Genomic DNA, 26170 nt, shown 5'->3' with positions numbered 1-26170 from the left:
TCTGTTGTGGGTAAACTGTTTGAAGGTTTTCTGAGAGATGCTATATTAGAGCATCTCAACAGAAATAAGCAAATAACGCCATATCAGCATGGCTTCGTGAGGGATCGGTCATGTCAGACTAATTTAATCAGTTTCTATGAGGAGGTAAGTTCTAGACTTGACAGCGGCGAATCAATGGATGACGTACATATGGACTTCTCCAAAGCATTTGACACTGTACCACATAAAAGGTTAGTATATAAAATGAGAATGCTCGGACTGGGAGAAAACATCTGTATGTGGGTAAGTAACTGGCTCAGTGATAGAAAACAGAGGGTGGTTATTAACGGTACACACTCAGATTGGGTCACTGTCACTAGTGGGGTACCTCAGGGGTCAGTATTGGGCCCTATTCTCTTCAATATATTTATTAATGATCTTGTAGAAGGCTTGCACAGTAAAGTGTCAATTTTCGCAGATGACACTAAACTGTGTAAAGTAATTTACACTGATGAGGACAGTATACTACTACAGAGGGATCTGGATAGACTGGAGGCTTGGGCAGATAAGTGGCAGATGGGGTTTAACACTGATAAATGTAAAGTTATGCACATGGGAAGGAAAAATGCAAGTCAACCGTACATACTAAATGGTAAAACACTCGGTAACACTGACATGGAAAAGGATCTAGGAATTTTAATAAACAGCAAACTAAGCTGCAAAAACCAGTGTCAGGCAGCTGCTGCCAAGGCCAACAAGATAATGGGTTGCATCAGAAGGGGCATAGATTCCCGTGATAAGAACATAGTCCTACCACTTTACAAATCGCTAGTCAGACCACACATGGAGTACTGTGTACAGTTCTGGGCTCCTGTAAACAAGGCAGACATAGCAGAGCTGGAGAAGGTCCAGAGGAGGGCATCTAAAGTAATAACTGGAATGGGGCAACTACAGTACCCTGAAAGATTATCAAAATTAGGGTTATTCACTTTAGAAAAAAGACGACTGAGGGGAGATCTAATTACTATGTATAAATATATCAGGGGTCAGTACAGAGATCTCTCCCATCAGCCATTTATCCCCAGGACTGTGACTGTGACGAGGTGACATCCTCTGCGTCTGGAGGAAAGAAGGTTTGTACACAAACATAGAAAAGGATTCTTTACGGTAAGAGCAGTGAGACTATGGAACTCTCTGCCTGAGGAGGTGGTGATGGTGAGTACAATAAAGGAATTCAAGAGGGGCCTGGATGTATTTCTGGAGTGTAATAATATTACAGGCTATAGCTACTAGAGAGGAGTCTTCCTCTGGATCAACTTGCGGGATAACAGGCCGAACTGGATGGACAAATGTCTTTTTTCGGCCTTATGTACTATGTTACTATGTTACTAATAGGACAGCGGCCATTTTGTTTCTCCTAATCATTGCTCTCTAGACACAACAAGCCATTATAACTAATGAAAGGTTTTTGGGAATATATTTATAATAAAGTAATATTTGTGTATTTTCATTTTCTTAATTCCCGGAGAACCCCTTTAATGGAGGCCATTTAGTACCAAAGAAGTGGCATTTAGCATATGTTCCTATCTAAGAGAGTGCCTTGCCAGGGCAGACATGCACAAATAATTTTGTGCAAAATGTATTTGCCAAGAATATCACATTTAGCACTAGTACATTTTCTATAGTGAGTATGGGACTATTGTATATATTTTGCTATTTGTGTTTGCAGCGTGCTGTCGCATTGTTTGTTTTTTTGCTTTCGTGCTTTCATCCGTGGTGACGTGCACCTGCACATTGGGATGTGCCCACTAACCCCCTTCTTTTCTTTGCAGTCTCTTCAGTGTCCCTATAGGTGGCTATTAGTGTTGAGCAAAGTGAGCTTCGTTTGAATGTGGTACAGCATTCAAATGTATGGGCTCCAACGAGGTGAAATTTGTTATCTCCAAAGTCTTTCGAGACTTCAGTGTATAACTTCTTTCTTCGATTCTTCAACTTGAAAGCAATTTTAAAACCGAAGTAAGATCCGAAGTTGGCTTCAGTACCTACTGGTACCTGGATACCTAAGCCGACTTCGGATACCAGTTTAAAAATTATTTTGAAGGTGAAGAATCAATATTCAAAGTTATTCAACAAAGTCTTGCGCGACTTCCGACATAACGAATTTCACCTCAGTGGAGCCCATATATTTGAATGCTGTATGAAGACAGATCTCCACACAGCATTCAACACTAGTGGTTATGTTGTAAATGCATGCCTATAAAGGACCTTAAAGACTATGGACACTTGTGGAGTCATTTTGTAATATTGCATCCTACTTATCCCAGGCTAAAAATTATTTTTTCCTATTAGTCTTTATTAAAAATTCAGAACAGTTTATCTTCTACAGCTTTCAGTTTCACTGCATTTGCAGACCTTTGCTTCTTCTTCTCAGTGAATGCTGTCAGAGAGCTGCTCTGATGGCTCGACTTGTTTTACATTTCATATGCTTTATTATTGAACTTGATGTTTAATATTTGTTTCAACATCTTAAGGTGGATTTAGACTGTCCGATTTTCAGGCAGATTATCGGGAACGACCGTTCCTGCGAACGCTCGTTCCGGACAGTCTGCCCATCTAAATGTGCCGCCGATTACCAGATGAATGAGCAAAATGCTCATTCATTAGATAATCCTGTCGTTCATGCAGGCACATCCATCATTGTTTCTGGGCAGCAGATAGATCATTCTGTCTAAGCAGCAATCTGATGCCAAGAAACAATGATTCTGTATGAGGACGAGTGGTCACAATAGCAATCCCTGGTCCTCATACAGTGAAGTAGATTGCTGCATGTAAATAGAGCGCTGTACTTCACTGAACGAGCAGCTGTCGGGAAGGAACACTTCCTTCTCTAAAATCGGCTGTAACATTGTGCAGTGTAAACCCGCCTCTAGTTTGTGCATGAACTATAAGTATATCCTTAAATATTTTTCCATTGCTTAGCCTACCTTGATACCTCCGTGTGATGTATATTACAGAGATGCAATGGTGACAAGTACAGTTAACTGCATGACCAGTTTTATGTCTGGCTTTGTCATATTCACGGTCTTGGGATATATGGCTGAAATGAGAAACTTGGATGTCTCAGAAGTTGCCAAAGATACAGGTAAGACATGTTGATGAAGTCTTTACTGCAGTCTTTAAAAGGTTTGACCTATCTCACACCTTTGTGGCATATCGCTATGATATGCCACCAATGTCAGATAGGTGTGGGTCCCACCTCTGGGACAAGCACATATCTCTGGATAGGTGCCCCCAAAGTGAATGAGGGCACACCACACAAGCACAGCCATCCTCCACTCACTTCTGTAGGAGTGACGAAAATAGCTGAGTGCCAGCTTGGCTATTTCTAGAACTTGCGCTCGACTCTTTTGGAGAGCATGATGCACATGCGCAGTGCACTCACCTTCGTATTTGGAGCCCAATTCTAGAGATCGGTGCGGGTCCCAGAGGTTGGATCCACAACTGTCTGACATTGGTGGAATATCCTACCGATAGGCCCCCAATGGGTGCAATGGAGCCAACCCTTTTAATTGATAATGCTACCCATATATTTTTTATTGATTAGGCTTAGTAAAATGATCTCATTAATGAAGCTGGTCATATTTATTTCAATAACGAGACTAGTTATAATTAGTCAGTATTATAGATATTATTGTAATCATTAATTTGCAATTTAAAGGGGTTGTCCAATATTTTTCTATGGATTACCTATCCATAGGATAGGTCATCAATATCTGATCAGTGGGGGTCTGACTCCCAGCACCCCTGCAATAAACAGTTTGAAGAGTGAGTGCTGTTCTGGTAAGTGCTGCGGCCTCTTCCTTGGCCAGTGATATCACAGTCACATTGCCTAGGCGCAGCTCAGCGCCGTTCAAGTGAATGGGCCTGGGCTGCAATACCAAGCACAGCCACTATCCAGTGTACGGTGCTCTGTTTGGTGAGCTGTGAGGAGGCCACTGCACTCACTAGGTAGTCATGGCCTCCTCAAACAACTGGACTTGAAACCCTGCTAATCTGATATTGATGACCTACCCTGACCATTTAGATTGTTTTTATCAATATATATGTTCATGAAATGTTATTTTTGGGGTATATTCACACATGGCAGATTTGTTGCAAAAATGTAACCCATTCATCTGATTTGGGCTTGTAGAAATCCCTCCACATGCTGCAGAAACAACCCCATTCCAATGTATGGAACAGATTTTAGTTGTAGGAATTTTTGCCACAAATTTGCTTTTTGTGAATATACCCTGCAATAGATTTATGTTAAATTATATAAATGTTTTCTGCATTAACTAAAATCCTCATGATGTTCAACCTTTTGCCAATGTGTAACCTATATCACGATTTTCACCTTTTGACACACAAGAATATGCACGGCCATGCTCTGAATTTGACAGATGTGTGGACCCTAATATTCCTTCCGGGGATAAATCTGTGAAGCCATCAAGCAGTACTAAATGAGAAAGCACAGACAACCACACGTCCTGCATGTTAGATTATCATGTATTGCTGATTTTTCACTGTTCTGAAAAAGGGAATGTATCTATGTCAATCCGAGGCATTGGCCAATGCAGAGATTACAGATGGCTTAGTTTGCACATTTCACTGTCAGAGTCGTTGACCATCAAACCAGCCAGTGAACTGCAAACTATTTCAGATATCTGACTGATCTAGGAAGACAGTGTAAACACCCAGCGTTCACTGTCCTTAATGAGGACAACAACATCCTCCAGCTATACAGCTAAACTTATTCCATGGCCAGCAGCAGCCTGAAAAGGTATAAAGTATAGTCACATAGTGGGGATGAAAAAATACATATGTCCTTCATGTTCAACCAAGTGATAGGAGAAGGCCTGAATAAGAGGAGTGGTATATTTTACAACTTTGTTTCCCCAGTTGATCGAGAGAAAGGTGAAAAGCTCATAATTCATGAGACAATCTGCCCTAAAATGGAAAGATTTCCCCCCTGATTCGAATGGTGATCAGACCAGATCAAAATTCAGAAGAAGAATTATATATGTTTCCACATGTGATAATGTTTTTCCATTCTAAGAAATCATGTAAGCCATCAAAAATTCCTGTCCAGATACCTGACTATTCCACAGATTCAAAGTTCTTATGGTAAAGAATCCTTATCTCCTCAGGAGACTGAACCTTTTCTCCTCTAGATCGACGCAGTGCCCCCTTGTCTTTCGTGGAGATTTTACATGGATAACTTTTCACCATATTTTTTGTACGGGCCATTTTCTTAATTATGGTATACAGGTCCTTCTCAAAAAATTAGCATATTGTGATAAAGTTCATTATTTTCTGTAATGTACTGATAAACATTAGACTTTCATATATTTTAGATTCATTACACACCAACTGAAGTAGTTAAAGCCTTTTATTGTTTTAATATTGATGATTTTGGCATACAGCTCATGAAAACCCCAAATTCCTATCTAAAAAAATTAGCATATCATGAAAAGGTTCTCTAAACGAGCTATTAACCTAATCATCTGAATCAACGAATTAACTCTAAACACCTGCAAAAGATTCCTGAGGCTTTTAAAAACTCCCAGCCTGGTTCATTATTCAAAACCGCAATCATGGGTAAGACTGCCGACCTGACTGCTGTCCAGAAGGCCATCATTGACACCCTCAAGCAAGAGGGGAGGACACAGAAAGAAATTTCTGAACGAATAGGCTGTTCCCAGAGTGCTGTATCAAGGCACCTCAGTGGGATGTCTGTGGGAAGGAAAAATTGTGGCAGAAAACGCTGCACAACGAGAAGAGGTGACCGGACCCTGAGGAAGATTGTGGAGAAGGAGCGATTCCAGACCTTGGGGGACCTGCTGAAGCAGTGGACTGAGTCTGGAGTAGAAACATCCAGAGCCACCGTGTACAGACGTGTGCAGGAAATGGGCTACAGGTGCCGCATTCCCCAGGTCAAGCCACTTTTGAACCAGAAACAGCGGCAGAAGCACCTGACCTGGGCTACAGAGAAGCAGCACTGGACTGTTGCATGTCATTCGGAAATCAAGGTGCCAGAGTCTGGAGGAAGACTGGGGAGAGGGAAATGCCAAAATGCCTGAAGTCCAGTGTCAAGTACCCACAGTCAGTGATGGTCTGGGTGCCATGTCAGCTGCTGGTGTTGGTCCACTGTGTTTTATCAAGGGCAGGGTCAATGCAGCTAGCTATCAGGAGATTTTGGAGCACTTCATGCTTCCATCTGCTGAAAAGCTTTATGGAGATGAAGATTTCATTTTTCAGCATGACCTGGCACCTGCTCACAGTGCCAAAACCACTGGTAAATGGTTTACTGACCATGGTATTACTGTGCTCAATTGGCCTGCCAACTCTCCTGACCTGAACCCCATAGAGAATCTGTGGGATATTGGGAAGAGAAAGCTGAGAGACGCAAGACCCAACACTCTGGATGAGCTTAAGGCCGCTATCGAAGCATCCTGGGCCTCCATAACACCTCAGCAGTGCCACAGGCTGATTGCCTCCATGCCACGCCGCATTGAAGCAGTCATTTCTGCAAAAGGATTCCCGACCAAGTATTGAGTGCAGAACTGAACATAATTATTTGAAGGTTGACTTTTTTTGTATTAAAAACACTTTTCTTTTATTGGTCGGATGAAATATGCTAATTTTTTGAGATAGGAAATTTGGGTTTTCATGAGCTGTATGCCAAAATCATCAATATTAAAACAATAAAAGGCTTGAACTACTTCAGTTGGTGTGTAATGAATCTAAAATATATGAAAGTCTAATGTTTATCAGTACATTACAGAAAATAATGAACTTTATCACAATATGCTAATTTTTTGAGAAGGACCTGTATATGTTAATCACGCAACCCCCCTCCTTAGGCTTCTTTCACACGTGACTGTATCAATATTGACATTTGTGACAAGATGGTCAGTGGTTTGAACGTGAAGGATCCTTGTTTGGTTCCTGTGTCATCCGTATTCCACGTACACTGCTAGGCTGAAAATTATTTTTCAGAGCATATTCTAGCAATGATCCATGAGGGATCTGTGCGTGAGAGATCTGTAATCCCGAACAAAATTAGGGCATGCTTCCGTGGACTCACGGTCTGTGGAAAACCACTGATGTGTGACTACACACATTAAAGCCAATGGATACGTGTGCTGTCCCTGAAGAACATGGACAGCACATGTCCACAATTCATGGATGTGGGAAAGAGACCTCACACGTTTCTTCTTAAGACTAAATAAATCTAATTACTTTACTCTTTCCTCAAAAAGATCCTCCATGCCCCTTATCAATTTGGTCACTCTTTTTTTGCACCTTTTTCAACTCCAGGGCATCCTATGCCCAAAAATGAACTGCATATTCCAGATGGGGCCAGATGGGGGTAATATTACATCCATACTTCTTTCCGCAGTGTACTGCTAGCCACATGTGTATTAACATCTCTTCCTTCTAACATGTCACCGCCTGAATCCTCACTATTTCCTAGAAGGAAGTGCAATGCCCCTCTTATTGGCCCTCCAAGTCTTTTAAAAAAAAGTGACTGTAGGGGTCATTGACAGAAATGGTGAAAGATATATTCAAGACCTATTCCTTAAATACCGGATATGTTAGGGTCTGACTTTTCTGTGGAATTAGTTGGTTCAGCCATTCCAATAGCCCCCCCAGCAACTATGGCAGCCAAGCTTAACTGGTGTTATGGGAGGCCCATTCTCTTCAGTGAGGTGTCCCACAGGCGAGACCCTTACCTAACAGAAATAAATGGTTTATCATATGACTATCCCATAATTGACATTTGTCTGACTACACCTTTCTAGTGTTGATTGAGCACCAAAGTGCTATGGTTCTTGAGTAGAACACCTCGGTATGCTCGGGTGCTCTACCGATCACCCGAGCACAATAGAAGTCAATGGGAGAACCCGAGCATTAAACCAGGTACCCCCTGCTCTGAAGAGGGGAGGGTGTCTGGTTCACATGAAAATGTCAGAAATTGATGGAAACACCACTGAAATGGTTCGGGAACAGCATGAGGAGGATGTCTGGATGCATCATGGACTCCCAGGTCACTGCTGGGAACGATGTTGTCCGAGTAGTACGCCAATTTTACAAACTGACAATAATACGCACAAAACTGAAGCTAAAATTGATTTTAGAGGAAAAATTGTTAGGAAACATTCTTTCCTGTATATTTACTTGTATATAAAGTGCAAGTGCTGCCAAAAATTACAAGGAAGAGGCACTCCGATACAACCTGTATTTTCAAGTAGTGGGACTCCTACACTCATAAAGCCTATGCACTAAGTGAAAGGGCTGCAAAAAATTACAAGGAACCGGCACTCCAATACACCCTTAATTACACATAAATGAGGGCATCATACACACCCTTGAAAAATTATGATTGATGGCCTGCTGGTGACCCTCAAAAACATTAGGAGCAAGGGCTTGCTGGTGACCCACTAAAACATTAGCGGCGAGGGCCTGCTGCTGATCTGACCATCTAAAAAATTAGGGGCGCGGGCCTGCTGCTGATCTGACCATGGAAAAAATTATGGACGAGGGCCTGCTGCTGAGCTCACCATCGAAAAAAATTATGGTTTAGGGTCTGCTGCTGAGCTGACTCTCTAAAACATTAAGGGCGAGTGCCTGCTGCTGATCTGACCATGGAAAAAATTATGGGCGAGGGCCTGCTGCTGAGCTGACCATCTAAAACATTATGGACGAGGGCCTGCTGCTGATCTGACCATCTAAAACATTATGGGCGAAGGCCTGCTGCTGAGCTGACCATCTAGAACATTAGGGGCGAGGGCCTGCTGTCGAGCTGACCATCTAAAACATTATAGACAAGGGCCTGCTGCCGAGCTGACCATCTAAAACATTATAGACAAGGGCCTGCTGCTGAGCTGACCATCTAAAACATTAGGGGTGAGGGTCTGCTGCTGAGCTGACCATCTAAAACATTATGGGCGAAGGCCTGCTGCTGAGCTGACCATCTAGAACATTAGGGGCGAGGGCCTGCTGCCGAGCTGACCATCTAAAACATTATAGACAAGGGCCTGCTGCTGAGCTGACCATCTAAAACATTAGGGGTGAGGGTCTTCTGCGGAGCTGACTCTCTAAAACATTAGCGGCTAGTGCCTGCTGATGATCTGACCATCTAAAACATTATGGGCGAGGGCCTGCTGATGAGCTGACTCTCTAAAACATTTGGGGTGAGTGCCTGCTGCCGAGCTGACCATCGAAAAAATTATGGTTGAGGGCCTGCTGCTGATCTGACCATAGAAAAAATAAGCCTAATAAGTATGTTGATATGATGGAGGAGGAGGACGAGAAAAGGAAGATTGAACCATATATACCCTTTTTTGTGGTGGAAGGGGTGTATGGGAATACAGTGTATTCAATACACCATAAAAGCCACATTTAAAGTGCCTTTATGTTCAGCCGCTTTCCTCAGGTGGAGTAGAGAAGTCAGGGGCAATCTAGGCCTTGTTCATTTTGATAAGAGTCAACCTGTTGACAGTCGGATGCGTTTATCAGGTATTATGCCCCCAGCAGCACTAAACACCCACTCTGACAAAACGCTGGCGGCAGGGCAGGCCAGCGCCTCCAAGGCGTAGAGCGCCAGTTCATGCCACGTGTCCAGCTTGGACACCCAATAGTTGTAAGGCACAGAGGGATCATTGAGGATGCTGACACGGTCTGCTACGTACTACTTCAACATCTTCCAAAACTTTTCTCTCCTTGCTACACTAGGCCGCACATCAGGGTGAGGTTGCTGGCGGGCAGTCATGAAACTGTCCTTGCCTTACCTCTGTTGGAACTGCTGTGTGTTCTCCTCATCTTCCCTTCTCGGTTGCGCAAGGAACTACGTACTCTGCTGCCAGCGTTGTCAGCTGGAAATTTTTGGAGCAATTTTTCCACAAGGACCTTCTGGTATTGCACCATTTTGCTAGTCCTCCCCACCACAGGAATGAGAGATGAGAAGTTTGTAGCGGGGGTCGAGAAGGGTGAACAACCAGTAATTGGTGTTGGCCAAAATGCGTATAATGCGAGGGTCACGGGAAAGGCAGCATAACATAAAGTCAGCCATGTGTGCCAGAGTCCCAACAGACAAGACTTCACTGTCCTCATCAGGAGGATGACTCTCAATATCCTCATCCTCCTCTTTAGCCCATCCATGCTGAACAGATGTAATAAACCTGCTGTGGGTACTACCCTATGTAGCGGAGGCAACCGTCTCCTGCTCCTTCTCCTCCTCATCATCCAATTCAAGCTCAGAAGACGAACGGGGGGTGTTCTGGCTATCCCCCTGTGTACTGACTTCCCCCATTTCCACCTCTTCCACATGCAAAGCGTCCTCCTTCATTGTGAGCAGCGAGCGTTTCAGTAGACACAGAAGTGGGATGGTTACGCTTATAATAGCGACATCGCTGCTCACCATCTGTGTTGATGTCACAAAGTTGCATAAAACCTCACAGAGGTCAGACATCCATGTCCACTCGTCGCTTGTGAAGAGCGGAATGACTGGAAAGGTGATGACCATGTTGCAGCTGGTATTCCACTACTGCCCTCTGCTGCTTACAAAGCCTGGCCAACATGTGTAACATGGAGTTCCAGCACGTGCTCACGTCGCACAACAGTCGGCGAGCTGGCAATTGCAAGCGCTGCTGTAGATGACTTTCGGAAATGTGCACACATGCGGCGCACCTTCACCAGTAGCTCAGGCAAATTGGGGTAGGTTTTTAGAAACAGCTGAACCACTAAGTTGAACATGTGGGCTAGGCATGGTATGTGTGTGAGCTTGCCGAGCTCCAAAGCCACCACCAAGTTAAAGCCATTATCAGACACAACCATGCCTGGTTGTAGGTTGAGTGGCGAGAGCCACAGCTCAGTCTGGTCCCTTATACCCTGCCACAGCTCTCCAGCGGTGTGCTGTTTGTCACCTAAACATATTAGTTTAAGCACGGCCTGTTGCCGCTTCCCCACTGCAGTGCTAAACTGCTTCCAGCTACTGACTGATGGCTGACTGGTGCTGCAAGATGATAATTCAGAGGTGGAAGTGGAGGAGGAGGAGGAGGAGAAGGGGGGGTTGCAGCTACTAATGTAGGTAGTGGCGGAAATTCTGATGGAAGTAGGGCCCGCAATCCTTGGCGTTGGTAGCACCTGTGCCCTCCCAGGGTACGACTCGCTCCCGGCCTCCACAATGTTCACCCAGTGTGCCGTCAGGGAAATGTAGCATCTCTGGCCACAAGCACTTGTCCATGTGTCAGTCATTAAGTGGACCTTCCCAATAACTGCGTTGATCAGGGCACAGGTGATGATACGGGACACATGCTGGTGTAAGGCGGGGACGTCACACCAGGAAAAATAGTGGCGGCTGGGGACTGAGTATCGTGGGACCGCCGCCACCATCAGGCTGCAGAAAGCCTTAGTGTCCACAAGCCTAAAGGTGCACATTTAGTGCTATGGCCTGTGGGTGGGTGGCTGGGTATTTGCGCTTTCTTCAAAGGCCTGGGGTATGGACATCTGTACGCTGCACTGGGACACAGAAGTGGATGTGCTAGCTGGTGGTGCTTGCGAAGGTCCAGGTGCAGGGCGGGAGGCATCCGGGCCTGTGTCTTGGACAGGGGATTGGCCAGCACGTAACACAGGGGAAGAGGATGCAGTAGTGTGACCCGCAGACACTGATTGTGGACCCAGTCATTCGACCCACCTATTAGGGTGCTTTGATGCCATGTGGCGGATCATGCTGGTGGTGAGGTTGCGAGTGTTCACGCCCCTGCTCATTTTGGTACAGCACAGGTTGCAAATGACAATTCTTTTATCATCCGCACTTTCCTCAAAAAAGCACCAGACTGCGGAACACCTAGCCCTTGACAAGGGAGATTGCTGCAAGGGGGTGCTCCAGAGAATAGTTGCAGGCCTGTTTTGTGTAGCCCGCCTTCTCCCTTTTGCCACCCCACTGCCAACTTCCAGCCTGTTGCGGTGCTGCGGATCCCTCCCCCTCTGTACTGCTGTCCTTGCTCAGCTTGCCACCTTCCCCGGTTTGGTCAGTGATTTCATCGTCCACCACCTCCTCTTCCACTTCCTTACTCTGGTCATCCCCCTGACTTGTTGACCTAACAACAACCTCACTTATTGACAACTGTGTCTAATCCTCATCATCAACCTCTTGAGACACTAATTGCCATTGACTTATTGGCAACAGTGTCTCATCATCATCATCCACCTCATGAAACACTAATTGCCGTTCCCCACCATCATCTTCTTCTGACTGTGGATGCTCAAGAGTTTGGGCATCAGTGCACACGATCTCCTCATGTCCCTCTTCAAGCGTGCTTGGCGAGATGCCCAAATCAAGGAATAGCGATGAAAAGAGCTCCTTTGAATATCCGAGTGTGGGATCACTTGTTTGCCAAGACTCTCCATGGTGGGAGGAACGAGGATCAGGGTGAGGATTCTGTTGACCAGACTCTTGGCTACTGAGACTGGACTTTGTGTAAGACAGGTTGGTGCTTAAGCGACTGGAAGCATTATCTGCTGCAATCCAACCGAGCACCTGGTCGCACTGGTGTGACTTCGAGAGTGGTGTCCTGCGCCGCCCTGAAAAACTGGGACATGAAGCTAGGTATCGTGGATGAGTGTGTTTCTTGTGCTTTGGCATCAGGCACAGTTTCACCTCTCCCAGGGCAATTAAACTGAATGTCACTGATATTTAGGATGGGCAAACGTTATACAGGAGATGTAGCGCAGGTAATGTCATTGTCACCAGAGGCTAATAAAAAATTACAGGGAATATCACTGATATTTATGATGCGCAAATGTTATACAGGAGATGTAGGACAAGTAGTGTCGCTGTCGCCAGCAGTGAAAAAATTAAACTGAATGTCACCGATATTTATGATGCGCAAACGTGATACAGGAGATGTAGCGCAGGTAATGTCGTTGTCACCAGCGGCTAATAAAAACTTACAGGGAATATCACTGATAGTTATGATGCGCAAACGTTATATAGGAGACGTAGCGCAGGTAATGTCGCTGCCATCAGCAGCGAAAAAAATAGGACTGAATGTCACTGATATTCATGATGCGCAAACGTTATACAGGCGATGTAGCGCAGATAATGTCCCTGTCACCAGCGGCTAATAAAAAATGACAGGGAATATCACTGATATTTATGATGTGCAAACGTTATACAGGAGATGTAACGCCGGTAATGTTGCTGTCACCAGCAGTGAAAAAATTTGACTGAATGTCACTAATATTTATGATGCGCAAACGTTATACAGGAGATGTAGCGCAGGTAATGTCGCTGCCACCAGCAGCGAAAAAATTTGACTGAATGTCACTGATATTTAGGATGCGCAAACGTTATACAGGAGATGTTATACAGGTAATGTAACTAACTGTCCGCAGCGGACACCGTCTACGTAAAAAGTACACTAGATGTCACAGATATTTTTAGTTTGTGCACACGTTACACAGGAGATGTAGCACAGTTAATGTCGCTATACGCAGCGTCTACGGAAAAAGTACACTGGATGTCACTGATATTTTTAGGATGCGCAAACGTTATACAGGAGATGTAGCACAGGTAATGTAACTGTCCGCAGCGGACACCGTCTACGGAAAAAGTACACTGGATGTCACAGATATTTTTAGGCTGCGCACACGTTACACAGGAGATGTAGCGCAGATAATGTCGCTGTGTGCAGCAGCCAAACAATTGCAAGCTATTTAGCGCAGGCTGTGCTAAAAATATATATTGCTGCCAGATACAACAATAGTCTTTAAAAGGACTTTTGGGTCTCTAACAATTGCATGCAATTTAGCGCAGGTTGCGCTAATAATATATATTGCTGCCAGATACAACAATAGTCCTTAAAAGGACTTTTGGGTCTCTAATCGCACACAATTTAGCGCAGGTTGCGCTAAAAATATATATTGCTGCCAGACACAACAATGGTCCTTAAAAGGACTTTTGGGTCTCTAACACCAACCCTGCCTAACCAAAAAATCCAATTAAATTCCCTACACTATCTGTCCTTTCTACAGCACAGCTCTCCCTGACTAAGACTGGCCGAACCACTTGTCATCGGGTGCTTTTTAGCACCCGATGACGTGTTCTGGCCAGCCAATTACTGTAATGCCAGTAACCAACATGGTTATGGAATTACTTTGAGTGGCAGTACTTGCACGTTTATTGGCTGCGTAGCAGCCAACAAACGTGCGTGGAGGAGACTCGAGCACGGCGCTCGAGCGCGCGCGGTATTCAGCCGAACTCCGCAATGTGCCGAGCCGAACTCGATCATCACTACCCCTTTCCTTTCACACATCCAGACTAGTTATCAAAACCCATGGTTGATGGCATCTGGGTTGTCCATCAATAATCTATAAGCTCAACATCAGCATATGAACAGTGAACATCAACCTTCTGTCTTTTGTCTGAGGATAGGAAAAGCGTCAAGCATAGGCGTAACTAGAAAAGGCTGGGCCAGAGAGTAAATTTTTGAATGGACCCCCTGACAAGATATCTGGACTGTGAAAAAGTGAACTGTGAACTCTGGTACAAATAAATGACCAGAAATAGCTAGCCTTGTGACCTGTCATGGCATGGACTTCACAAGACCTCTGGTGGTGTCCTGTGGTACCTAGCACCAAGATGTTAGCAGAAGATCTTAAATGGTGAGGATTGAGTTGTTTTTTTACTGCATAACCCCCAGAATCTGAATTAGATTTAGATATGGGAACCTGAAGGCCATTCAGTCCCATGTTCCCTAAACCATTCCTGAACAATTATTATGATGTGGTAGGGGCATCTCCAGCTAAGTGATGGACAGTGAGGTATCCACATGATGTAAATGAAAACGTGATTCCTCAGACCAAGCCATATTCTGCTATTGCTCCATGATCCAGTGCTCCATGATCACTTTTTCAGCAGGTTGTGCTACAGTAGCTCTTATGTGTGGTCAGACCAGGAAGGCTAGCCTTCATGCCACATGTTCCTTGTATGCCCATAACCTTGTCACCAGGCTCACCAGTTGACCTTCATTAGACCACTTTTGGTAGGCACTAACCACTGCTTCCTCAGTACACCCCACAAGATTTGCCATTTGGAGATGATGTGATCATCTAACCACCTCAATGTTGCCCCTAGTCGCTCACATGCCTCTTCTTGTCCATTTTTCTTGCTTTTAACACATCAACTTCAAGAACTGAAAGTTCACTTGCATCCTAATGGATCTCACTCCTTGTAGGGCCCATTGTCACAAGATGTTATGGTCAATATTATTTGTTATTTTGGTTTTAATGTTATGGCTGATCGGTGTATATGTATATAAATATTTCTGCCCAATGTATTTATTTTGAGGCTATAGAAAAACTACCAATTATAGTACTGTGTATTTATGAGATTATTTGCTAAGCTTTAATACATTTGTAATATCCATTGTTCTAGGACCCAGTCTTCTCTTCATCACCTATGCAGAGGCGATAGCCAATATGCCAGCTTCCACCTTCTTTGCCGTTATCTTTTTCTTAATGTTGATTACACTTGGACTGGACAGTACGGTAAGAGAATATCCAGCATGTGGACATAATGCTTGGGAAGCTACAAACACAGTAAACTAATTTTCATTTGCCACTAATGATACTTTTCCTTGCTCGTCTTTGAACACTTTTGTCCAGTTCATTAAAACCAGTTATGGATGCAACCCTAAACCTGCTTGGGATGTTTTCTTACCTCTGGGGATAACACACTGGGCCACATTTTTGTTCATCTAAGACTAGAGGAAGTTTCTGCACCTAGCCAAAAAAGGGGAGTAGCTTAACGGGAAATGTGTGTGGAGTTGGAGGAAAGAGGCAAGACCTAAGATGTGACTTTTGCATCAAAATTGCGCCACAATTCTGCTGTAAAAGTCTATCTGACAGTGGACGTAGCAATAGCCAGTGAGACAAAAATGTCCAGCCGTGCACCAAATTGATTATCCAGTCTGAGGCTAGGATAAGAAAATCTGACCCACTGTCTCAGCTAGAATAAACACACACAGACCATTATTGACTTTTTTCAAGGAATCTTAAAGGGTTTCTCCAGCTTGTTAACAAATTTTGGATGCCCCCTTCCCCGCTGGACCTGTGAGGGGAACAATACTTACATGCAATCACTGGTCAGTTCCACCACTGCATTCACTGTGCAGCAGTCCCTGTTTGTAAACTTCTGGCACGGAGGGGGTTCCCAATGACTGGCCTCAATGGTGACGTCTCCCCAAGCCACACATCACTGCCCAGTCACATATCACTTGTTTTCCTTTTTAACCCCTCATGTCCCAAGAACCATAGTTTTGTTACTTTTTATTATACATAGTTTAAACAATGTACTTTTTGTATTTAATTAAATACAATAAAATGTTTAAAAACAAACTATTTTAACTTCTTACATTTTCCTAGATATAAAAAAAAATGTATTACTTCCGTTAATTTCATAGGGAACTATTAATATTTTATATGATGTGCTAGATATAATCATGTTCTCTTTGTAGTTTGCAGGACTGGAAGGTGTTATTACCGCAGTACTGGATGAGTTCCCACAAGTATGGGGCAAGAGACGAGAACTTTTTGTCTTCCTATTAATTTCTGTCTGCTTTCTTGGGGCACTATCTACCCTGACTTTTGTAAGTAAGGAGAACAATGCTCTGATCCACAGAGATATAGTTTAGGTATTTATTAGTCTATATTTTTACACATAGATTTGTCAGGGGGTAAGAACAATGTGGTCGCTGGAATAACTAGAGAAATGAAAATGAACTTTATGAACTTTGCGGTTCTTTAAATAACTGCAGAGAAATTTCAAAGAGAACACTTGAAATTAAGTCTTAGCCAATTAGGTTGACATAAAGCTGCCAAGTTCCCGTTCATGCCCACACATGCTTAATGCCAAGAGGGAGAGTTATTCATAACAATACAATATTATATTTAACCATTCAATGAATAATAATGGTGTCAAGATATATTACATTGTTTCTATGTATAGAAGGGATGGTCAAGCATTTGAGTTCCACCAATTCAACTATTCCACCCACAGCCCTTATGTCTGCCTGATAAAGAGATTTGGCTGTAATAGGTGGATGTATGGCAAACTTGAAGGGGCTACCTAGGACATTGTTTTTCTAACAGCAGGAAATACTTAAAAAAAAAAAGACCCATGTAATCCCCCGACGCTCAAGTGGCGCCATTCCACGATGGTTGTTGTTTTGCTTTGTAGCAACTGATCCCATGCAGCGGCAAGTGATTATATCTTGAAAAAACCCTTTAAATTATAGATAAAATGTACACCTAAATAATACCACTATACTGTACGCATAAATAGTTTTAACTATACTATACAGATAAATAGCACTACTATACCATACACATAAAATGTACTACTATACGACTCAATAAATAAATATCCACAACAAAATTTTGTGGAATCAGACAAATCTATGTAATATACGGTATAATACCTTATTGTCGAAAAAAGACAAAGGTATCATAGGAGTGATACCTTTATTGGCTAACCAGAACCAGGCACAGAGGTTTAAAAACTTGCCAGATGTACAGTGGTGCTTGAAAGTGTGTAAAGCCTTCCAAATTTTCTATTTTTTATATTTCTGCATTAATTTAAATTAAAACTACATAATATTTTCAAGTCCCAAAAGTGGATCAAAATAACCGAATCTAACAAACAAGTAAAAAATAAACAGCCAGTAACTCAGTAACCGAATATTTCCTGGGATCAGTTAAAGTCTTAAGCACTTGTAAGAGAGTTGAAAATAGCCCTTGCTCCTATTTAAAAAAGAAACATGGCACTGTTGCCATAGGTTGTCATTTGACCATGTTGCAGTGTTCATACCACCTACAGTGGTGCTTGAAACTTTGTGAACCCTTCAGAATTTTTTATATCTCTGCGTAAATTTGACCTATAACTACATCAAACTTTCACAAGTCCCAAAAGTAGATAGATAACCAAATCAAACAATATCACATGTCTGTGAGTGTTAAAAGTATGTGAACCTTTAGGATTAGCAGATAATTTGAAGGTGAAATTAGAGTCAGGTGTTTTCCATCAGTGTGATGACAATTAGGTCTGAGAGGGAAACAACCTGTTTCATTTAAAGAACAGAAATCTATCAATGTCTGATCTGTGCGACACTTGTTTGTGGAAGTGTATTATGGAACGAACAAAGGAGATTTCTGAGGACCTCAGAAGAAGAGTTGTTGATGCCCATCAGGCTGGAAGAGTTTGGACGCCACCAAGCCACAGTTAGATTATGTACAAATAGAGGAGATTCTAAAGCATTATTACTCTCTCCAGGAGTGGTCAACCAACAAAAATCACACCAAGAGCAAGGCATGTAATAGTCTGTGAGGTCACAAAGGAGCCCAAGGTAGCCTCTAAGGCTACTTTTACAGTTGTGTTTTCTTTTCTGGTTTTGAGATCTGGCAGATCGCTGCTTGCAGCGGTTTTGTGTCCGCTATGGGAATGCAATGCATTCTGGTGCACTCCATTCCAGTATGTTCAATTTGAAGCATTTTCCTCCGGTTTTGAGATCCTCTGCCAGATCTCAAAACCGGAAAGGAAAATGCAGATGTGAAAGTAGCCTAAGCAACTAAAGGCCTTTCTCACATTAGCTAATGTTTATGTGTCCACCATCAGGGGAACACAATTATGTGCATGGCCAGATTGCAAGGAGAAAGCTGCTGCTCTGCATAAAGAACATTGCTGCCCATCTCCAGTTTTCTAATGATCACCTGGACAAGCCAGAAGGCAATTGGAAAATTAAACTGTTTGGTTTAAATTTAGTGTTATGTTTGACAAAAGGAAATCCTTGCATTCCAGCACAAAAATCTCATCCCATCTATAAAATATAGTGGTGGTAGTGTCATGGTTTGGGACTGTTTTGCTGCATCCGGGTCAGGACAGTTTTCCATCTTTGATGGAACAATGAATTCTGAATTATAAATGCAAATTCTAATGGAAAATGTCAGGACATCCGTCCATGAGCTAAATTTCAAGAAAACATGGGTCATACAGCAAGACAACGACCCTAAGCATACAAGTTTTTATTAACCAAATAATACTTAAAGAAGAACAATGTTAAAGTTTTGGAATGTCCTGACCTTAATCCAGTACACTCACCTAAAGAATTATTAGGAACACCTGTTCTATTTCTTATTAATGCGATTATCTAGTCAACCAATCACATGGCAGTTGCTTTAATGCATGTAGGGTTGTGGTCCTGGTCAAGACAATCTCCTGAACTCCAAACTGAATGTCAGAATGGGAAAGAAAGGTAGGCTACAACAGCAGAAGACCCCACCGGGTACCACTCATCTCCACTACAAATAGGAAAAAGAGGCTACAATTTGCACAAGCTCACCAAAATTGGACTGTTGAAGACTGGAAAAATGTTGCCTGGTCTGATGAGTCTCGATTTCTGTTGAGACATTCAAATTGTAGAGTCCGAATTTGGCGTAAACAGAATGAGAACATGTATCCATCATGCCTTGTTACCACTGTGCAGGCTGGTGGTGGTGGTGTAATGGTGTGGGGGATGTTTTCTGGGCACACTTTAGGCCCCTTAGTGCCAATTGGCCATCGTTTAAATGCCACGGGCTACCTGAGCATTGTTTCTGACCATGTCCATCCCTTCATGACCACCATGTACCCATCCTCTGATGGCTACTTCCAGCAGGATAATGCACCATGTCACAAAGCTCGAATCATTTCAAATTGGTTTCTTGAACATGACAATGAGTTCACTGTACTAAAATGGCCCCCACAGTCATTAGATCTCAACCCAATAGAGCATCTTTGGGATGTGGTGGAACGGGAGCTTCGTGCCCTGGATGTGCATCCCTCAAATCTCCATCAACTGCAAGATGCTATCCTATCAATATGGGCCAACATTTCTAAAGAATGCTATCAGCACCTTGTTGAATCAATCAACCACGTAGAATTAAGGCAGTTCTGAAGGCAAAAGGGGGTCCAACACCATATTAGTATGGTGTTCCTAATAATTCTTTAGGTGAGTGTATATATGTTATGGAAGGACCTTAAGCGCACAGTTAATGGAAGGAAACCCACCAGTATAATTTATCTGTGTGCTTCCCGCTTCCGTATGTTTGTTCCACTAAGGATAGAACATGTCCTATACTTGTCTGCAAAATGCAGACCATGGACCCATTAAAGTTTGGATGGGGTCCAAAAGCTTGGATCATCCTACAACGAAGAAGCAATGACCGGTTCTTTTTTTTCTGAGTGGTACCAATCATGACCAAGTACAAAACAGGATCAGGAGAAGCCTAGGTAGCATTCTGACCTCTCTGATCAAAGAATGAGTCAATCTGCTAGTTAAATGATATACCATTATTTTGTATGGAGGAAAGACTTGTTTATGACGTATAGAGGTCCAGTAACATCTATGCTGTTTTATACATTCTTTTTATTACACAGTGCTTTTACTTGGCTTTGTGCTTAAAGTAGTTTAGGTATAAAAAAAAATATATAATTGAAGCAGATATGTTAATTCAGGATAGCATATTAGTATGACTTATCCACTGCTCTATTATACCAAACAACACAAGAATATTGCACCAATTGGTAAGGGCAGCTAAGAGAGTATGCAGCAGAGTTTGCTGTATTAATAAGGACAGGGGCGTAGCAAGAAATGACTGGGCCCCAAAGCAAAAAATAATTATGGGCCCCCCCTCTCGGACCTCGCCACCACATCCGCAGCTCCTCATGCACTTGCACTTGCGACGGTTACGCGTAGGACTGAGCATAGACAGTTTGTCACCTGCAACACATTTGTGCCAGTGTAGGAAATGTATGAATCTAAATGTCTGTGTATTAAAGTAGGACTAGTCAGAACTGCCGCCAAGACTGCGGGACCACTCCAGGGGTCAAGTCCTGGGAAACAAAGTGTGGGAACTCACCCAAGATCCACTGCCACCCCGACCCCCCCCCCCCCCCCGCCCCCCCCAAAAAAAAAATAATATATATATTTTGCAGAAAATTCAGTGCAACATAAACAAAAACTGGAATTTGCGCTATATGTCTGTTCAGACATAATTCGTCTCTTTCATATTATAAGCTTCCCTTATATATAATTTACTTACAGTTCTGAAGACTCAGGGGTGCTGACTGCCTTGGTCTCAGGGGTGCTGGCAGGCTTGGCCTCAGGGGTGCTGGCTGGCTTGGTCTCAGGGATGCTGGCAGGCTTGGCAGAAGGGGCGCTGGCTGGCTTGGCAGAAGGAGTGTGGGAGACTGTGAGGCCTTTTTTCTACAAGCTGCTCCGGAAAAAAAATATTTTTCATTACACCTCAGGTCAGACCGCCAATCAGACCCTCAATGTTAATCAGACCTCAGATCAGACCGCAGCTCAGACCCCAATATGAATGACCCCCAATCAGACCTCAGATAAGAGCCCCATGCCTATCGTCCACCAGCAAGGCAGCTGGCACTGGGATCTCCATGTTATTGGTCAGTTAATACATCAGGGACCCCCTGGCATGGGGCCTGGGCATAGCTAAGTGCAAACTGGGTGATCCATAGGCAGGACCGGGTGGCTGCCCTCATCCACCAGCCCGTCCCTAATGCCAGTCAATACCCCCTTAGGAAATCTCTCATCAGATGTGAGAGCAGCAGCGATCGATCAGCCAGGATTAATGTGCACAGTGGGAGGCCCCCCCTTAGGCAATTGACAAACTGCCCCCCCCCCTCTCATTCTTAGGCAAGTGACAAACTCAGCTCTGCTACATCTACAATGAGCAAGTACAACAAATGTAATGCCAAACTGCAGTTCCTCTATGTGATGCCTTGGATAGCTTCCACTGGAAGGTCCAGTGAAAGCTATCCAAGGCATCACAAGGAACTGCAGTTTGGCATTACATTTGCTGTAGTTGCTCATTGTAGATGTAGCAGAGCTGAGTTTGTCGCTTGCCTAAGGGGGGCCTCGCAGGCTGTGCACATTAATCCTGGCAGACCTGGCTGATCGATCGCTGCTGGCCTGCTGCAGTCACATCTGATGACGAGAGTGACAGATTTCCTAAAGGGGGTATTGACTGGTCTGGGCTTGCTTAAGTTATCACAATTCACCACTGGCGCTCCCACCAGGTGGGTCAGGGGGCCCCGGACTCACTCAGGGACAGTCACTCACTGACTCTACAGTCAGTGAGTCACTCACTTGTCTCGCAAGTTCGCAGCACCGCGCGCTGCACACAGCAGCTTCCTCTTCCGACCGCAACTGAAGGCTGAAGCCGCTCCCCCTCCTCACTGCGCCTGGCCCTGCCCTGCACAGTGCGCGTCACGCAGGGCTCGGCTCTCAGCCTCCGCTCCGTCCCCTGTCCTGTGAATCTGATTTCAGACAGTTATCAGCTGCGCCTGCGGGCCGCGTTCTCCTGGCTTGAGGCGGGGGCCCCGTGGGCCCCCCTGACTTGGGGGCCTGGTCGCAATTGCGACCGCTGCGACCCCTATAGCTACGCCACTGAATAAGGAGTGTTCCCCCAACCTCTGTCCATCTACTTCCACCAGTAATTTACAGCCACTGTATATCTGTCTACGTGTCTGTTTTATTGTTCCTTAGCTGCTATTAGCCAAACGGCACAATATTTTTTCTGTCATTTGATCCAATAGCCCAGAAGACCTGTCCACATAATCTGGTGCCCTTTGAAGGGGCTCTGTCACCAAGAAATTCACTGTTAAACCAAGCAGATTGCCTTGTAGGTCTAGCTCAGCTGAATGTAATGATCTATTTCACTCACCGATCTATTACTTTATTCTGGAGAAAATATATTTTATTTATACAGGGGTAAGTTAGAGCCCAAAATCTATGCCAGCCTCTAGCTCGCGTAGATTTGAGCTTCTGGCGCACAGGGAGTGCCAGCAGAGATATGCCCAATTTATTAAGTGTCATCTGCCCCTTAATAAAATAATCGCATTTTATTCCAGCACTCCGGTGATTAAAACTGGCGTATGGGTTGATAAATGTCTTCTAATGCCTTGTAGGGCTAGCTCAGGGGAATGCAATGATATATTTTATAAATTAGGTGCATCTCTTGCAATCTGTGTGCCAGAGGCTTAAATCTGTACAAGGATGGCATAGACTTATGCTATAACTTATGCCAGTTTCTGGCGCATATAGTTCATCCTGTGGGTTGGGATAGACCTCACCCGCTGCAGCTAAGGCCCGACCCTTTTCTTGACCCTTTTGAAAAATAGCAAGGTCAAAAAGTCACAAATCATGGCCCAAATATGGCGTGTGTCATAACTTTTTAATGCCACAGTAGTACTGTAACTAGGTTAGTAAATGCCCCTCATTGTGCCTGGTTTAGCAGTGAATTTCATGGTGACACATTCCCTTCAATGCTATTTACATTAATGTTTAATATTTATTTCTGTAAAAAAAGACTCATCTACGGTATAGTATATATGGTACAAAGTAAACTTTGCAACTTATATGGCGGTCAGCACATGTCAACAAGTCCCCAGGTGGGTTATCTGAATGAGGAGGTGCTGACAGCCGTACCGCTTGAAATGTTAGTGGGGTGTGCAGGAAATTAATACAATGCAACAAAATGCAGATGTGAGGAGTCGACAGATGGTCATTTTAGATTTGTCGTTGAAATAGTACATTGTGTATTGTTTTCTTTTATATTAAGGTGTTCTTCGTGTTATTATAGCCTTTGCTTTTACCACTGTTTTCACTTTAAAGTACATGTCACTATGTCCTATTAGGTTCATAATTGAGCCCAAATTCCATATTAAAGGGGTTATTCCATGACTCATCTAAAAAATGAAAATCAAACATAATGTAGTGCATTGACATCTCGTTATAGCAAAGCTAGAACCAGCCTTGTACCTCATATGGATCTGGAGCTTCCCCCATTCATTTCGCCATTTACTCTGATAGATTTTTTTTCAGGCTGGCAGCTCAGGGGGCATCTCTGGGGGTGTACTTTCTAAGGGAACATGCCCCTTCTCAGAGGCTGTGTCCTTTCTGCTGCATCTCTCTCCCTGTACCCATAACAGCATGCAGAGGCAGATTGATCTGTATCACTGCCTTTGCCTCTTCTCTAGGAGAAGCTTCTCCAGAGCCCCAGATAGCTGGTCATTTCACTGGGGAGGGGGGCTCAGTTGTAGATAACTCAAGAAGAAGGAGAGCAGTGAAAGGCTGAGCGGGAGAGGAGAGAGCTTCCACTACTACAGAGCTCCATCCGTAAAAGAAAAACCAACAGAGAAGAAGAACATCAATCAGCCCAGAACATCCAGCTTGTAGCATGTGAAGGCTGAAACTTACCATGTGTGACCTGTTCATTCAGCTCAGTAGGAGGATGTGCACAATACTATACAGACTGAACCCCAGGTGGCGCCATTATAATAAAGTAAAGGTTATATTTGTACCAGAATATAAAATGCTAAAGTTATTTCTTCTTCATGCTGAATTATGTTAAAATAACATTTAATGTTGGAATTAACTATTTAACTCTGTCTATATAAGAGATTTAGAGCCCATCATCTGAAAAATTTAGTTAGGGCTACTATAAAGAAATGTGAAGAAATTAATCAATACAAAATGTTTTACCTATTCAGATTTTATTTATTTTTTTAAGTTATCTGAGATGCTTCTATGACACCTGTCTTGTATTTCACAAAAAAGTTAGCATTTTGAAACTTATGTCTCTTCTTTCCAGGGTGGTGCTTACATGGTAAAGTTGTTTGAGGAGTATGCCACTGGCCCAGCAGTGCTCACTGTGGTATTCCTGGAAGCCATAGCAGTGTCCTGGTTCTATGGTATGTACCCAAGGGAGTAGCTATAGGGGCTGCAGAGGTAGCAGTCGCTACTGGGCCTAGGAGCCTGAGGGGGCCCTAAGAACGTTGTGCAGCATAAGAAGACAACAGTATTACAGAAAGTGCATGCTGGTCAAGTTACACCTCTGGCCGGAGGGAAGCGGTTAGGTCAAGAATTTGGCATGGGGGGTGGGGGTTGTCTTTTAAATTTTTGCCTCAGACACCACGAAGGCTATGTGCCCCCCTGCCCCGGGCCACAAACTACTGGGGGAAGGGGGGCCCAAGCTGAACTCTTGCACCAGGGCCCATGAGCCTTTAGCTATGCCCCTGTAGGTCCATAAATATTGGGACATCGACACAATTCTAAAATTTTTGGCTCTATACACCACCACAATAGATTTGAAATGAAAAGAACAAGATGTGCTTTACCTGCAGACTGTCAGCTTTAATTTGAGGGTATTTACATCCAAATCAGGTGAACGGTGTAGAAATTACAATAGTTTGCATATGTGCCTCCCACTTGTTAAGGGACCAAAAGTAATGGGACAGAATAATAATCATAAATCAAACTTTTACTTTTTAATACTTGGTTGCAAATCCTTTGCAGTCAATTACGGCCTGAAGTCTGGAACGCATAGACATCACCAGACGCTGGGTTTCATCCCTGGTGATGCTCTGCCAGGCCTCTACTGCAAATGTCTTCAGTTCCTGCTTGTTCTTGGGGGCATTTTACCCTCAGTTTTGTCTTCAGCAAGTGAAATGCATGCTCAATCGGATTCAGGTCAGGTGTTTGACTTGGCCATTGCATAACATTCGACTTCTTTCCCTTAAAAACTCTTTGGTTGCTTTTGCAGTATGGTTGTCCATCTGCACTGTGAAGCGCCGTCCAATGAGTTCTGAAGCATTTGGCAGAATATGAGCAGATAATATTGCCCGAAACACTTCAGAATTCATCCTGCGGCTTTTGTCAGCAGTCACATCATCAATGAATTCAAGATAACCAGTTCCGTTGGCAGCCATACATGCCCACGCCATGACACTACCACCACTATGCTTCACTGATGAGGTGGTATGCTTAGGATCATGAGCAGTTCCTTTCCTTCTTCATACTCTTCTCTTCCCATCACTCTGGTACAAGTTGATCTTGGTCTAATCTGTCCATAGGATGTTGTTCCAGAACTGTGAAGGCTTTTTTAGATGTCGTTTGGCAAACTCTAATCTGGCCTTCGAGTTTTTGAGGCTCACCAATGGTTTACATCTTGTGGTAAACCCTCTGTATTCACTCTGGTGAAGTCTTCTCTTGATTGTTGACTTTGACACACATACACCTACCTC

The 26170-nt window shown here is 43.7% G+C and overlaps 1 protein-coding gene across 1 annotated transcript in view; it reads left to right on the top strand.

Annotated features, from left to right (window-relative positions):
* Nucleotides 1–26170, top strand: part of SLC6A4 (solute carrier family 6 member 4) — a 112044-nt gene that overhangs the window by 69056 nt on the left and 16818 nt on the right. The window contains exons 8-11 of the mRNA XM_044283789.1: nucleotides 2994–3121; nucleotides 15464–15576; nucleotides 16545–16676; nucleotides 24739–24838. Of these exons, the coding sequence (XP_044139724.1) occupies nucleotides 2994–3121; nucleotides 15464–15576; nucleotides 16545–16676; nucleotides 24739–24838 (473 nt within the window). The remainder of the gene's footprint in view (nucleotides 1–2993; nucleotides 3122–15463; nucleotides 15577–16544; nucleotides 16677–24738; nucleotides 24839–26170) is intronic.

The sequence above is a fragment of the Bufo gargarizans genome, chromosome 3 (genome assembly GCF_014858855.1).
Source record: "Bufo gargarizans isolate SCDJY-AF-19 chromosome 3, ASM1485885v1, whole genome shotgun sequence".
Classification (NCBI taxonomy): Eukaryota; Metazoa; Chordata; class Amphibia; order Anura; family Bufonidae; genus Bufo; species Bufo gargarizans.
Note: the sequence above shows the minus strand (reverse complement) of the source record. Positions and strands in the feature narration are given on the sequence as shown.